The 17304-nt window shown below is 40.0% G+C and overlaps 1 protein-coding gene across 3 annotated transcripts in view; it reads right to left on the reverse strand.

Annotated features, from left to right (window-relative positions):
- LOC135839744 (uncharacterized) overlaps nt 1-17304 on the reverse strand; it is a 146169-nt gene that overhangs the window by 92047 nt on the left and 36818 nt on the right. For all 3 annotated transcript variants that reach the window (XM_065355916.1, XM_065355917.1, XM_065355915.1), the window contains exon 2: nt 4903-8627. In XM_065355916.1, coding sequence (XP_065211988.1) covers nt 4903-8596 — 3694 coding nt within the window. In that variant the 5' untranslated portion in view covers nt 8597-8627. The remainder of the gene's footprint in view (nt 1-4902; nt 8628-17304) is intronic.

Below are 17304 nucleotides of genomic sequence, written 5' to 3' on the forward strand. Positions count from 1 at the left end.
AAAAACCAAGAACCCGTCAATGATAGCTGACTTGTTAGAGCGATAGCTAATAACCAGAGTGACTACAAAGTACCTAGGTAGGTTATCTATCAAATACGGGTATGTAACTAATTATGAACAGAGTACTAACTAAATAGATATGCTTGCAAGATGAATATGTTAGTGAGTCTCATCACCAGTGCTACCAAAAATTAAGGGCATTGTGACGCATTATGGTACTGAACTCTACTGATAAGCGATACAAACTACTTGAAGAGACCAGTAACATCTGCAAATCATCGATACAAATGTGACTGGTGACAGAAGACATCGAACCAAAGTAAGTAATATATGCTCAGTTATATTTTCTTGATAGTGAGGAAGCATTGCATGAACGTTTGAAAATGAATGCCAATAAAGCATGTGATAAGGATTTATTAAAAGATTTGGATTTAGCAATACGGTCAATTAATCCATATGCAAACAGTTATAAAATGTTGAAAACTTTGGAAAATGAAGAAATAAGTAGGCAGTCACAAAATTCTGAGACAGTACATAGTAACTGAAAACAATGTTTCCATGATGATACGTCAAAATAGAACTGTTGATTGTAGACGCTATAATTTACCTAATTGTAGTGAAGTAGCTGTTATATTCAAAAACAACGATGGTGCTCCACATTTTCAACGTCTATATTACTTTACATCGAACCATCCATTTCAAGGTATACTTTGAATCTGGATGTGAGCTACGGTAGCTATATGACCAGCTTCGAGATTTGTACATGATATTGTCGTTGTTCAATTAAGTACAGAGAGACTTTTCTCTCACATCCAAAAGGTGTGCGTATACATTCACTTTTCACGGAAAAAGGAATCACTCGAACCCCAATTTGGTTTAGTTAAAGTTGCAACGTATATTCACGTAGGTACATAGAATGGGAAAAAATCGCATAGCTCGTGGTAAAAGTGGTTTTGTGGGTGCTGACGAGAAACGATAAGATAAATGAAAACTGAAAATCTAGATAATAAAGTAAAATTTATTGCATGCAGCTAAAGCGTAAAAACCTGAATAAAATGAAAAGGAAAACAGCCAGATCGAGTAGCATAGCATTTACTCGATCGGCATAAAATACTTGTAATAAGTTAAACGTACACAAAACGTAATCAGTTCCCGCATAAAAGCGATAGATTTGCTGCCGCTACGAAAATATACTTACATACGGCTAATTAAACGATAAGCTAAAGACTTATTTTACAAAACGCAACGTACAATATAAATAAGTGTAAGTGAGCTACGCGTTAAATCAAACAATACAATAACTAAGGTACGTATAACGATAACGGTAACAAAATCCAATAACTAGTAAAATTACTCGTTAATAATCAATAGATGTATAACTAGGTTTACTCAAACACAAACACAAAACATATCTATGTACATTCGCAGCATGATTGATACGAGTAAAATTTAATCAATTTTTACAAAATTATAATCGGTACCCGAGAAAGGTTAGTGGCCGCAGGGCATCGCCAGTAGAAGGCAGTCGGAACCTAACCTAGTACACTTAAGGACTATATTATCTAGGACGCACCTATCTATACTCACAGCCATACGAAAACTTTTCATCAGTGATGTATAGGTAATTAGGTACTCGAACAACGATACTGTCGAAATTCAACATCAACAAGAAAAAAGACGTTCTGTTGCCGAGCTCGAATATCGACTTCAAAAATCAAAGGTAATAAGGCTACTCTTTGGTAAAATGTTGAGAAAATGACTCGCGATTCGAAAAACAATAAATTAATATCAACGATAATAGTCTGGCATATGACAATAGGAGTAATTGCACCCGCCTCCCCCCCCCCCGATCCTCCGGGACAACTTTTCTCTTAAAGGGGACATCCTAAGGAACATTTTTAAGCAAACTTGCCCAAAAAAAAGTTGGTCTTACTTACAAAATGGCGGCCATTTTGATTGACAGATCAGCCGAAATCGCAGATTTTGCGTTTCAACATAAGACTTGCACAAAATTTTTCAAACTTTACAAAGGTAGATCGAAAGATCATGCAAAAATTTATCACCTGTCAAAATTTCAAGTGCTAAAGTGCGTTTTTCGATTTTTGGTGAATTTTTGAAAATCGAATTTAGGCCAAAAATGAGGGAAAAGTCAAAATTTTACCAAATTGACCAAGGAAAGCTGAAATTTGGGATATAGTTACCCTATTTTCGACAAGACATGCCAAATCGATTGGAAATGGTTTCAGACGGTTTAGAGTAGTTCTGGAGCCTCCAGCAGATTTTTAAAACTTGAAATTCCCACAAAATTTCATCAAATGGAGATGTAAACCGGAAATTTACTCTGCACCTCAATTATAGCACTCTCTGAAGACGACTTCAGGCGGATTCAAGTCATTTTTGAGCCTCCAGCGACTTTTAGAAGATTCCTGGAGTCTCCAGCGGATTTTTGATTTTTGGTGAATTTTTGAAAATCGAATTCAGAATAAAGATGAGGGAAAAAAATCAAAATTTTACCAAATTGACCAAAAAAGCTGAAATTTGGGATATATCCTATTTTCGACATGCCAAATCAATTGAAAACGGTTTCAACCCTTTTTGAGCAGTTCCGGAACCTCCGGCAGATTTTTGAAACTTGAAATTTCCCCAAAATTTTATCAAACTGAGGTGGAGAATTGAAATTCATTCTGCAAACTAATTTCAATACGCTACGGAGGAGTGGACTGCTGGTGGATTTCAAGTCGTTTTGGAGCCTCCAGCGACTTTTTGAAAGATTGTATGACGTTTTTTTGGAAAATTGAAATTTCCTAAAAGTAGCTGGAAGCTTCAAAACCATTTGAAACCACCATGTAGTCTGCGAAGTAAATTTCAGCTTGCCAACTCTATTTGATAAATTAATGTTGGGGAAATTTCAAGTTTAAAAAATCTACTGGAGGCTCCAATAATTTTCAAAAAAGTCGCCGGAGGCTCTAAAATGACTTGAACCCACCTGAAGTCGTCTTCAGAGGGTCTTCAGCTTTCCATCTCCATTTAATGAAATTTTGTGAAAATTTAAAGTTTCAAAAATCTACTGGAGGCTCCAGTAATTTTCAAAAAAGTCGCTGGAGGCCCTCAAATGACTTGAACCCACCACCTGAAGTCGTCTTCAGAGGGTGTTAAAATTGGAGTGTAAAGTAAATTTCAGCTTTCCATCTTCATTTGATGAAATTTTGTGAAAATTTAAAGTTTCAAAAATCTGCTGGAGGCTCCAAAACGACTTGAGATGAAATCCACCAGCAGTCCACTTCGTAGCGTATTAAATTAGTTTGCAGAATGAATTTCAACTCTCCACCTCAGTTTGATGAAACTTTGGGGAAATTTCAACTTTCAAAAATCTGCCGGAGGCTCCAGAACTGCTCAAAACGGGTTGAAACCGTTTCCAATCGATTTGGCATGTCGAAAATAGGGTACATCTCAAATTTCAGCTTTCTTGGTCAATTTGGTAAAATTTTGATTTTTTTCTCTCATTTTTGGCCTAAATTGGATTTTCAAAAATTCACCAAAAATCGAAAAACGCACTTTAGCACTCGAAATTTTGACAGGTGATAAATTTTTGCATGATCTTTCGATCTACCTTTGTAAGGTTTGAAAACTTTCGTGCAAGTCCTATGTTGAAACGCAAAATCTGCGATTTCGGCTGACCTGTCAATCAAAATTTCCGCCATTTTGTAAGTAAGGCCAACTTTTTTTTGGGCAAGTTTGCTTTAAAATGTTCCTTAGGATGTCCGCTTTAAGGAAAAAGTCGTCTCGGAAGATCGGCGGGGGCGGGGGGTGCAATTACTCCTATTGTCATATGCCGGACTATAATAATAATTAAAACAAAACAAAAATCCAATGGTCAATTATGGAAAACTCGGATGTTTTTTAACAAAAAAAAATCACCGAACTTGTCCGACACATTTGTCCCCTGTCTCCCCCTCTCCAAATACGCACCAATACACAAATGAAACGAGAACGAAAAATGATAAAATACAGAATGTTTCGCTGGTTTTCGGTCAACGTGGAATTTCAGATTTGTCGACGAAATATTCCAACGAAAACAGCATCGAAAAAGGAAGGTAGGACGGGAGAAGAATAATAAACGAGCGAAAAATTCTCATACGTTTACTTTCGGGTTATACGACAATAACGAGTTGATATTTTGGTAAATTGGAAACCTCGCGAAAACACTCGACATTCGCAAAAAATATCTCTCTTTTTAAATTCCGGGGAAAAAATGTTCGAATTCGAATAAAAGATCGAAAGTAGGTACAGTAACAACAGTGAACAATATGCAATCGAACACGCGCACACTGCAGTGTAGGATTATTTGCAATATATCTACGTAAAAACAATAGCAAAAGCACACGCCGATTAGTTAAAACACCGGGATGAGGGAGGGGGGAGGCTCCTACCATTAAAAAAAAAATCAACGAATAACAAAAGGTAAAACACTTAATAATAGTATAGGTAAACGACGATACGTAATAAATAATAAGGCTATCTGTAAAGGGATAACAATAAATAATCGAAGGTATTAACGAGAAAACAATAATAATAGTTCAACGACACAACAAAGTGACTAAAAGACTGATTGGCGAAGGCGCGCCATAATAAAGTGCAAAGTGCAATATACGATATACAGTAACTGCTGTGATACTCGAGCAACAGACAGACAAACGAGCAAACGAGTACAGAGAGCTACGTTCTACGTTCTAGTGAGAGTGAAATAAGCCAACGAAGAGACGAGTACGAGCAGAAATTCGTAAACGGAGTAAGTAGCGAAAAAGAACTCGCACAGGCATGCTGCTATGTAAATCAAATGAATCAACAAGTCGTTAAGGGTGAATTGGTGAAATTTTTGTCGAATACCGTTAGGCAATGTACCTGCGGGTTGTGGAGTCGCCAGCGTTATTTCGATCCTGCTGCAAAAATCTTTTTTATTCGACGGCGCTACGGTCGTTGGTCGAGCAACGGCATCGCGAGTGCTGCTGGGCGATACATCGGTGGTTGCAGGGGTCGTCGTGGCGTTGACGTTGGTGTTGCAGTTTCCAACGGCGTCGTCGTCGGTATCGGTGCACTCGAACACGTTTCTTAATTCTTGGGAAAACTGCCTCGAGGCGTGTTCGAATGATGGTAAAACGTTTTCGTCCAGATACCAAACTTTGGTGGCGGGTGAATTATCGTGCTTGTGGCCGCCGCTGGCGCTGATGTGGCACTTTCTGGCCGAATCCGGCGTATTCGAAGTGCTCGATACGCCCGAAGACGAGTTTTCCGTTTTATCGGATTTCAAATCGGATGAAGTGGCCGAAGCAGCGGCAGCTGTGGCGACGGTGGACGTTTCCATCAAGCCGAATTCGGCTCGTTTCGGTTGCTGCTGTTGGACGTTTGTAATTCGAACGTCGTTCCAATTAAAATCGGGGCACGAGTTGACGAGGCTGTTCCCACGATCGGTGGCTGTGTCGTTCGTTGTCGGCGACTCGGTCGTATCGGTATTTTCGACGAGTTTTGATTGCGACGGTCGCCAATGCGGCGATTTTTGGGCGTCGTCTCGTTCGGCGATTTCGAATCGACTCAGAGTTATAGGTTTGTGCACGACGACGCGTTTCGCGAACACGTCTTTGCCGAGACCGTTACTCGAAGGAGCAGACGGAGTCGTGCCAGCGTCTAGCTGGCGTAATTTCATTTCTAACGCTTTACCCAATGCTCGAGTTTCGTTGGCAACCAGATCTAGCGTTTCGTCGACGTCGTCTTGGGGTGGCTGGCGAACCCGTCGCCAGTCTTGGGAGCCGCAAGGTAGATCGTTGTAGCTGGCGCATCTATCGTTGGACGTGACCATCGGCGAGTCGTTAACGGTGGAGCAGACGCTATCGACGGGTTCGTCGTAGTCGTAATCGTAGTCAGTGCGTTTTCCACGTTGTCCCAAAAGCGATACGACGTTGGCCGATAGAGATCTGATGGCTCGTCGTTGTTTTGATGCGACTGCGACCGGTTCGCGACGACAGCTCGCGGACTCGGCCTCGGTTCGCATATCCTTGCGCAAATTTCTGAACGCCAGGTCGTCTTTGACTACATCGGGAGTGCGGCTCGGATTGAAGGTAGATCGGTACTTGTCGGATGGAACGGCGTGCAGATAATCGCTGTACGGTGCCGGCGACGCCGGACTTAACGGTATACCGAACGGAGGCTGCGGTTCGGACACCTTGAGTGTGTTATTCGTATGGCGAATGTTACGAAATACCACGTCGTCCAACGTAATATCCGGCTCTTTGCCGCCGAACAGCATCGCGCTGCTGGAGTGCGGCGGCACGTCGACTAGCGGAGGAGGCGAAAACGTCGGCGACATTAGCAGAAAGCTGCCGGATTGCGAGACCAAGTTCGGATTACTTTTAACGTCGCTGCTGACTTTCCTGCGTAGTTTACGGTACGCCATGTCGTCGGTAACCGCGTCCGGAACCGCTGATCGGCGACTAGTCGATAAACGTGGTCTGTTCGCTCGACGCGAACTGTTTTTGGCTGCGTCGACGACGTCTTCGTCGTTGGAACCGTCACTATCGTCATCGTCGTCGCTGCTCCAATGTCGACCGAACGAATTCGAATGCAGTTTCACAGCCGCCTGCAAATCTCGACGATCTGCTCTGTCCAGCAAGTCGTCGTCGCTCAGTTTCAAACTGTTGTAAATCTCCTCCAGCTCGACTAAGGCTTCTTCTAAATTACGAGGTTTCGGTTTCGGTTTCGCTTTGGTTTTTGCGACGTTGACGTTTTCGGCTAATACGTCGTTGTCGGATTTTTCGGACACTGCTGACAGGGGTCTTCGGTCGTTCAACTTGCTACGACGGCTGCCGACGAGTGGAGCTGACGCGTCTACGATCGGAATACCTATTTCGTTGGCTTTGCGTAAAGATGGCCCATCGGAATCGTTGAAGCGGAAATCTCGCGTAAATTCGGTCCGTGGAGAGTAGTTCGGGCAGGGTTTTTCATCGGCGTACAAATTTCTGTTTATGTAGACGTTCGATTGTAGAGGTGGCGTCTGGGGGACGACGTTAGCGCTGTTGGTAAGCTTCTTACGTTCAGCTTTCGCCACCCCGGCTCCGGTCGAGTAACGATTGCGATTTTTCGGATACGTATGCTCCGAGGAGGCAGCTACTGAAGGAGGAAAAGCGTTATAGCGTCTCGATCGCAGTTCCATTTCGGATTGAGATTTAAATCGAGCGAGATTATCGTCGCCGAGGCGCGTGTCGTCGCCATTATTACCTTCGTTGCTCAGGATATAAGACGAGATTTCTTTTTGTCTGGCGTTCGCGTCGAAAGCGTAAGACGACGGTCGAATAGCGTATTTATCAGCCGCAGCCGCACTCGGAACGGCTTTACGATTGGGATTTCTGGGCGGTGGAGGCGGCGGCGACGGTGGCGGCGATCGCATCGCCGGTGCAGCGTGTTTGGACGGCAACGAACGAGACTGGAAGTTTTTCGGCTTGCTTAGCGGACTGCTCATCGGACTAGAGGTTGCGCTATGAGTACGAGCAGTGTAGCGCATCGGATAGTCGTTGGATTGCTGATATACCACTTTAGCGATCCATCTACTTCGAGGACTGCCGACCGGCGTGTAGTTCGGTCTCGCCGTCAGATCCGGATTCGAGAACGGCGGCGAGCATCCGATCGCTTCGCCATTCGATACGTGATGATGCCGTTTCGCGTATCGATCCGTTCTGGCGGCGCGAGATTTGCGACTCCAAGATCCGGTACCGGCGCCCGGAACCGGTACAGGTGGTGGAGGCGCGGGCGCAGTTCGCGTGTACTCGACGTGCTGCGATTTGGGCAGCGAGCCGTTCGAGTTGCGGCACGATGACGCGTACTCTTCCGAACTGCTGCTCGACTCGTCGCGCAATCGATCACGCATCGCTTCGACTCGAGCCTTGACTTTGGATTTCTCGTTTCGTCGACCGGCCGCGTCCAGAGATCCGCCGCTGCTGCCCTTGATCATCTCGGGCCGATCGAAATCGTGTCCGGTTTCGCCAAAGGTGGCCGCGCAAATCTCTTGATTGGATCTGGATACTCCGTCGCCACCGTTCGCAACTCTGACTTTGTTACGTTTACGTTTTATCACATTTGGACTAGCATCGTATAATTCTATGCCGTTCGATCGGCAAACGCCACCTCCGGCACCGGCTCCCTCGATCAAGTTAACGCCGCCATTTCTCGTCGTGCACGTCGACGAATCATCTTTAGGCAAAATGATAGCTTCGAATTTGCCCACTACTTTACGACTGCCTCCTTTGCGTCGATGCGAATTTCGAGACAGCAGGCCTCCTTTTTTATATTCAGCCTCCGAACTGCTATCTGTGTCGCTGCTTTTGGTGCGACGTTTTTTAAATAATCCGCTCAGAGACCATTTTTTCGTTTTCTTTTTGGAATTCTCGACGATCGCCGCCGTACCGCAGCCGTTTTCGGCCACTAAGTTATTTCGAACGTCTCCGTAGCAGTATCTAACGTTGTTGTTATTATTGTTGTTGTTGTTGTTGTTGTAGGCGGTGTTGTGACGCTGCGGGTGAACAATCGAGCCGTTTCCTTGCACTTCCATGTTTGCGAGGCAACAATTGCTTCTTCGCCGTCTGCAATAAAACCAAAAATAGATAAGTAAACGAATAAATTAACAAAAAAAAAAAATTAAAAAAATCATTTTGAAAAAAAATGCAAAAATTAAAGAAGAAAAAAAAGGTAAATGCCGACAACTTGAGAGAAAAGAGAATAGCACGCGAGACCGAAATACGTCACAAGCGTATTATTGTGCTGCATGTACTTCACATTGAAGAAAAATGCGATCATACACGCTTGCTTATGGTTAATTGGCCAAATGGCCATGCTAGGTGTATAGGTACAAATAGTTTCACAATGTTGTACATCTCGAGCGGCAATCTCATTCTGAGGACATACGCGTACAAGGCTACTCGTACCTACTCGGAAATCTCAACACATCACGCTACAACAAGTTCCAGATATACTTGACAATGTCAATAAAATAGCCCAGTCAAATAGCAGAAAAAAATAGGTGAACGCAAACTTTATTGCAAACAAAGGTTTTTTTGGTGGATATTATCTAGGGTGCAGGTATGCTGAACAACATACTAAAAACCTCCGCCCTTACCCCACGAGCCACCCCCCCCCCAAGTGGTTCAAAGCCCCCCAAAAATCAGTTTTTCGTCCAAAACTCCTGAAATATTGAATTTTGAGTAAAATGAGCTCAGTGATCATTTCATCTGCTCTCCAATACCTATCAAATGAGCTATCGACCAACTCCCTAGCCTCAAGGGGGTGGCGCTACGACCCCTCAAAGTGACGTAATTTTAATAATTTTACATTTTATGACTTGGGACTTGTAACCTGTTCTAATTGATAAAATGAAGTCAAACTTGGGGAATGGGATTCTTTTAGGAGCTAGAGTTGGCCTGTGGAGTGGGGAGGGTCAAAGTTGACAATTACAGAAAGGTCATTTTTTTTGAGGGGCATAACATGACCCCAATTGGATGAAAAGGGTCCAAAATCATACCATCGAACAGTACCCCAGCTGTGATCAACATATCCAAATTTCAGCTTCCTAGGTCATCCCCACCCCATTTAAAGCGGAATTAAGGTAAAAATCCGCTTATTTTGCCCATATTTTCGGTTTTTTTCATCTTAAAAGGAGTGGGGATGACCCAGGAAGCCGAAATTTGGATATGTTGATCACAATGGGAGTGCTGGCGGGTGGTATGATTTTGGACCCATTTCATCCAATTGGGGTCATGTTATGCCCCTCCAAAAAAATGACCTTTCTGTAATTTTCAACTTTGACCCTCCCCACTCCGGAGGTCAACTCTAGCTCCCAAAAGAATCCCATTTCCCAAGTTTGACTTCAATTTATCAATTAGAACAGGTTACAAGTCCCAAGTCATAAAATATAAATTTAATTAAATCGCGTCACTTTGAGGGGTCGTAGCGCCACCCCCTTCAGGCTAGAGAGTTGGTCGATAGCTCATTTGATAGGTATTGGAGAGGAGATGAAATGATCACTGAGCTCATTTTACTCAAAATTCAGTATTTCAGGAGTTATTGACGAAAAACTGATTTTGGGGGGCTTTGATCCACTGTGGGGGGGGTAGCTCGTGGGGTAGGGTAGGGGCGGAGGTTTATAGTATGTTGTTAACCACACTATCCTAGACAATATTCGCAAAAAAAAAAACGTTGTTTGCAATAATGTTTGGGTCAAATTGCATTTTGACTGGGCTAAAATATAAGAGTTCGAATTTACTAAAATAGCCTTTGAAAATTTTTTTTCAATGAGGACTCGAGTATTGGGAAATTTTTATAGGACGTTTTCATTGTTTCAAATGAAACCTCTCGCATCATTTCTGAACGATTTGCATTCCACAAATCGCAGAATACTCAAAACTGCATACGAGTATGGTATGCGATAAACACACTATGCTTATCGTCGAAAACTGCATACTTGGTAAAGAATAAGTAAACAATGAAAAACTACGGGACTGATTAATTATCGCGGATATTTTCGCGCCATTCGTTACACATATGTATATGTATTTTGAAAATTGCACAATTCCTTCAAATTGAAATCTTTCTTTACCAAAGAAAAGAATAAGAATAATGCTCAATTTATCGGGAAAAATGTTGCAAAAATGCAAAAAATGTAATTCTATTCGACTGCACACCATGCTTTTTAGTTTATTTAAAATGTTCATAGTTCACATTCAGACGCCGGGCATAAAAGATTACCATTGACATAATCGCAATAATCGACATTCTGGATGAAATCAGAAGCATGAGTTCTGTTGGCTAACAATTTTTTCATCGTTTTATTATTTAAGGATTTCATTTGAGGAGCTCGCTCGAGATCTTTATTACCTGTCACATTTAGTTACGTATAAACTGGCAAAGAAATTGGCGATCGGCCGTGAAACATAGGCGCAGCCCAGCATCATCCAATCATACGGCAGATAAATCTGCAGCGCGTGTGTATGTTAATGTGATGTTGTATACATAGTTAGATGCGCTACATATTTGCACATTCGTTACGTAAAAACCAAACAATTTCAAAGAAATAAATATCCGAATACCATTGGTTTTGGTATCTAAGAGTATGCGAGAAAAAAAAATCTATAAATAAACTTCGGTAAAGTTTCGAATATTTTCACCGGTACGAATTCGAGCCAAAACTCCGAGATACTTGTAGTCGTACTTATACGCCTCGTATAAATATAGTGGTCGCTGGTCGAGTTCAATTTGTAAACTATTCATCATCCTCATCCGGAGTGGCTCTTTGTACCTAACGCTCGTAAATAGCCCCCAAATTCTCAAAAAGTAAGAAAAATCAAAAACATTAAAATTGTCAAGTTTTTATATTTCCAGGGTGTCTAACAAAATTTCAAAATGAAAAAGTAGGACTTAAGTAGGACTTTTAGCGAGATTTTCAGCAGGTCATTATTCGAGCACTTATGGAATTTTTCAAGGTGGGGGGGGGGGGGTCAAAATTTACATTCAAGTTTTTAGCCAAATTTTTGTAAAAAATGTTTGCTTTTCTGATGATTTCAAACACCTTATGATTTTTATTTAAACAAGTAGACGCCAAAAATATAACGTTTCACTCCAAATTTTCGTTTTATTTCCTTCTTATCAATTTTAAAAATTGATGAATACGTATCACACCATGTTCGCTTAACATCAAAAACTGGAATTCTTCTATTTCGATTGTGAATATTTCATATTATTACCTATTTGCCTTAACATTTTAAAATTCGGATAGTTTTTTTGTTGAACAATTGAAATAATAGAAAAAGAAAAGCAAATGGGCCCTAGCAAAGCTGAAGTAAAAGCTCTCGAAATCGAAAATTAGTATTCCAGGAGGTATAAAAAACGATAGAATAGTTCTAATGATATTTTTTTTTTGAAAAATCCAAAATTGAAAAAGAAAAGCAAACGGACCCCATCGAAGCGAGGGTAAAAGCTCTCGAAAATAAGTATTTCGAGAGGTATAAAAAACGATGTTCTTCAAATAATGAGTTACTTATAAAAAGTTTATCGTTTTGTTTCAAAATTTTAAAACTCGAATACTTAATGATTATTTTTTGAAAAACTTCAAAATGGAAGGATATGAAAACAAAGTTTTCTTGGAAGAAGTTTATTATTTTTGTTTCAAAATTTTTAAAATCCGAATGATTATTCAAAAAAAAAAAATCAAACTAGAGAAAGAAAAGCAAACGATCCTGAATGAAGCGAGGCCAAAAGCGTTCAAAAATTCTTTCATGTGTTGAGAAGTACCTAAAAATAAAAAGTTTCTTCATGAAGAGGAAACTTTATTTTTCCGATTCGAACTTCGAACATTTCTTGAATTTGAACAATAAGTTTTTTATGCGGGAAAAGATGTAAATGGGCAAAAGCTCTGAAAAATGTGTTATTCATAAATCCAAAAAAGTCGACAAATGAGCCCTTTTCTACAAAATTTGTTTAAAATTCCGGAAAAAAGGGAAAAATTGAAAATTTGAAAAAGTCTTATTGAAAAAAAGTAGGACATCTGGATAGAATTTTTGAAAAGTAGAACTTTAGTAGGACTGAAAGGACTTTTGAAAAAAAAAGTAGGTAGGACTTTAGTATTGATTAATAGGATCAGTAGGACCTCTCAGACACTCTTGAGCCATAACATTCAATTTTTGATGGTCTTGAGAAAAATGCGAAAAACTGTTTTGAAAAGTATGGGGGGGGGGGGTCGGGTAAATTTGGTTCAAAAATGCTCTTACTGGAAAGATTAGTGTTCTATACTAGATAATTTTGGTCTTTGCCACATTTTCCCTTTGGTCCTGGGGAAAGGGAAGAGAGTTTTGAATTCAGTTATCGCGCATTTGGGGGGGGGGATATTTTGTATTTTGTAATTTGAAATATCGTTTTTAATAAATATTGATTGATTGATTGTTTTGACACAAAATGATTTTATTGACGTGAAAAAAATAATCAATTATTAGCAACCCCTTTCCCTCCCTCCCCTAAAAAAATTGAAATTGACGTTTGACCTTCTCACAAAATGAAAAAAATCAAAATTCATTTTCGGTCCATTTTTATTATACGAGTAGAAAATCATTTTTAATACTTTTGATACCTCATCTTCCCAGAATAATGAAAAAATGGAACTTATTATGGGGGTATCATTGTTGGAAGGGTTGAGGGAATTTTACTCTCGGAAACAGAGGATAAGACGTATTCCGAAAATAATTGACCAAAAATGGAAAATTTCCATAAAAAAAAAAACACTTTTTTACTTTCGCAACGTTATTAATCGTCTATTGCAGTATTGGCTTTTTGACACGTGGAACGTTTCGCAGTGACCATCAACTACATACGAGTAACTAAAATGTGAATAATGGTATATAATACGAGAACCTCTATCCTAATTATATCTGCATGTAAATATGTACATACTTAATTGAAATAGGTATACACATCTACGTCACACATATACTATCAAATGATGATTATTCGTAATTATTTGCCAAGATTAACTACCATCACATTGTAATAATGTAGGTACTCGTATGTATTTGAAATCACTTACGTATTACATGAACGTATTTTATCAATGATTCAATCTCAAATTGAAATTACATTCGATAAGCCACTAGTAATATCGATTATGAGTTGTCATTAGGAAATTAAAACTCCTCAAGGTGGAAAACAACGAGAGCATCAAAATGTGATTTTCTTTTTTGGAAAAATGATGCAAATTTCCGTTATCTTTGCCCCATTTTCCTCAAAAATGGTGCAATAAGTAAACAGGGTAACATGCAACAGTAGGGCTAAATCAAAAGGATTTTTGGGCAGGAAATGTTTTTTTAATAGGTAGAGGTCGTGTCAAAACTTGTATAAGACAAAATCTTTTCGGACCATCATATTTGAAAAATTAAAAAGTGAAAATTTTGAAAGAAGAAGAAAATTATAAACGATGAAAAATTTGAATATTGATGGAAAAAACCACAAATTTCTGCGCAATTGTAGCAAAAAATGCGATTATTTTGGCAGTTCAGTACTTGACACAGGCCTGACATGCACCGCAGCAGCCCACCACTGTGAAGTCGAAGAAACTCACGGATGAAGATTGAAGATGAACGGCCAGACGCCAACACCATCGCGAGACAGATACTTTTCTACTGTATCTGGCTGTGGCTGTAGCTGCCTATCGTCAGACGAGTAAGTCGAATAAAACTGCAAGTTGCTGGCTCTGTACGTCTTGTACTCGTATTTATTTTATTATTTACATTGTAACGCGTATAAGGCGACTTCGTGCGTATTAAATCATAATTCGAGCGTATTACAGGCAACGATGAGAAGCAGCCACCGCGCCAGGTCACTCAATAGCGAGTAATTATTACATAACGAATTTCATACGTGTCATCTGCCAGCTACCTAGCCATCCAGCTATCCATCTATTCGACGAGTAAATTGTGTATATGTATTATGTACCTAGGTATTATTATGTTGTGTATGAGAAATGGGCACATCTTCGCGTCATATCTATACCGTCTACTTACTCTACATAATAAAAATAAATAATAAAGCCTTAACCCATTCGTTCGGATCGCATCCTATATACAAGACGTAACGTGCGTTTTTCACAAAAGGCACCGAATACGCCGTAAATGAGTTTTTTCTCATTCTCACACATCGCATTACAGTTGTCTCGTAATAATTGCAACAGTACGGTGCGCTGCCTATTTGCACTTTTTACGGCGGTGCCATTATCGGTAGCCTGCAGCGCTTCAGGTATTAGTCCGGCATATGACAATAGGAGTAATTGTACCCCCCCCCCCGTCCCCGCCACTCCACTGGGACAACTTTTTTCTTAAAGGGGACATCCTAAGGAACATTTTAAAGCAAACTTTCCCGAAAAAAATTTGGCCTTACTTACAAAATGGCGGCCATTTTGATTGACAGGTCAGCCGAAATCGAAGCTTTTGCGTTTCAACATCGGACTTGCACGAAATTTTTCAAACCTTACAATGGTAGATCGAAAGATCATGCAAAAATTTATCACCTGTCAAAATTTCAAGAGCTAAAGTGCGTTTATCGATTTTTGGTGAATTTTTGAAAATCCAATTTAGGCCAAAAATGAGGGAAAAAATCAAAATTTTACCAAATTGACCAAGAAAGCTGAAATTTGAGATACACTCTATTTTCGACATGCCAAATCGATTGAAAACGGTTTCAACCCGTTTTGAGCAGTTCTGGAGCCTCCAGCAGATTTTTGAAACTCGAAATTCCCACAAAATTCCATCAAATTGGAGTTGTAAAGCTAAAATTTATTATAAAAACTAATTTCAATACGCTACGAAGCACTGCAGTTGAATTTCAAGTCGTTTTGGAGCCTCCAGCGACTTTTTGAAAATTCCTGAAGCCTCCAGCAGATTTTTGAAACTTTAAATTTTCACAAAATTTCATCAAATGGAGATGGAAAGCTGAAATTTACTCTACACTCCAATTTTAACACCCTCTGAAGACGACTTCAGGTGGGTTTAAGTCATTTTAGAGCCTCCAGCGACTTTTTTGAAAATCACTGGAGCCTCCAGTAGATTTTTGAAACTTAAAATTCCCGCAACATTAATTTATCAAATGGAAATGGCAAGCTGAAATTTACTTCGCAGACTACATGGTGGTTTCAAATGGTTTTGAAGCTTCCAGCTACTTTTAGGAAATTTCAATTTTCCAAAAAAACGCCATACAACCTTTCAAAAAGTCGCTGGAGGCTCCAAAACGAATTGAAATCCACCAGCAGGCAACTTCGTAGCGTATTGAAATTAGTTTGCAAAATGAATTTCGACTCTCCATCTCAGTTTGATGAAATTTTGGGGAAATTTCAAGTTTCAAAAATCTGCTGGAGGCTTCAGGAATTTTCAAAAAGTCGCTGGAGGCTCCAAAACGACTTGAAATTCAACTGAAGTGCTTCGTAGCGTATTTAGCTTTACAACTCCGATTTGATGGAATTTTGTGGGAATTTCGAGTTTCAAAAATCTGCTGGAGGCTCCAGAACTGCTCAAAACGGGTTGAAACCGTTTTCAATCGATTTGGCATGTCGAAAATAGGGCATATCCCAAATTTCAGCTTTCTTGGTCAATTTGGTAAAATATTGATTTTTTTCCTCATTTTTAGCCTAAATGGGATTTTTAAAAATTCACCAAAAATCGAAAAACGCACTTTAGCACTTGAAATTTTGACATGTGATGAATTTTTGCATGATCTTTCGATCTACCTTTGTAAGGTTTGAAAATTTCGTGCAAACGCAAAATCTGCGATTTCGGCTGCCCTTTCAATCAAAATGGCCGCCATTTTGTAAGTAAGGCCAACTTTTATTCGGGAAAGTTTGCTTTAAAATGTTCCTTAGGATGTCCTCTTCAAAAAAAAAGTTATCCCGGAGGATCGTTGGGGGGGGGGGGTGCAATTACTCCTATTGTCATATGCCGGACTATACATGTACACGAATTTCAAATTGTTCGTCACGAAAGCAGGACGAGACGGATTAAAATTTAAAAACCAAAATTGAAAAAAAAACAGCATCCTTTGATACAACTTTAATATGCATCGCGGTAAACAGCTGAAATTTGAAGATTCAAATTTTTAAAATGAACGTTAAAGATTGATTAGATATTTTTGAATTTGTATCGAATGAACTTCTGACTATAGCAATGTACCTCTACCTGACGAAGAGTAATTCCTCGAGAGCGGAGTTACGACAAACTGCGATTAACGCTAGATACGTCATATTTCGATTCATCTCCTTCCTTCCTCATCATCTCGTTACAATACCGTAAACCCATTTTTTCAATTTCGAGTAAAACACTTGTAAAGATCCACAGGGCACGTGCTAGTTAGTACATCAACGAAAACTTACGCTCATACTACGAGTATTTCAACGGAGTACGCTGAAAACAACGAGCTAACGTTGTAGCTTGTTGGTTGTTTTTCTATTCTTTTATAATAGTTGGTTTTTAAACTTTTTTAATTAAACGCGAGTTATTGAATTAGCGAGCGAACTCGTTTAAAACTGTTCGAAGCGGTAGTACCGCTCTCATCACATCGCCGTCACAAATTGCCGGCTAGATAGTACTCGCATTACGACTTAAATTGACCGGATGGAAAATATCGAATAAGTATGTGTGGTACCACACAGAACTGCAGATAGAGACGGGAGGGGATGAGACGTACAGTGGATGCGAGGATCGAGTGTGTCCAAGTTTTGGAATTCGAAGCAACTTA

Source organism: Planococcus citri, chromosome 3, assembly GCF_950023065.1.
Source record: "Planococcus citri chromosome 3, ihPlaCitr1.1, whole genome shotgun sequence".
In the NCBI taxonomy this organism is placed as follows: domain Eukaryota; kingdom Metazoa; phylum Arthropoda; class Insecta; order Hemiptera; family Pseudococcidae; genus Planococcus; species Planococcus citri.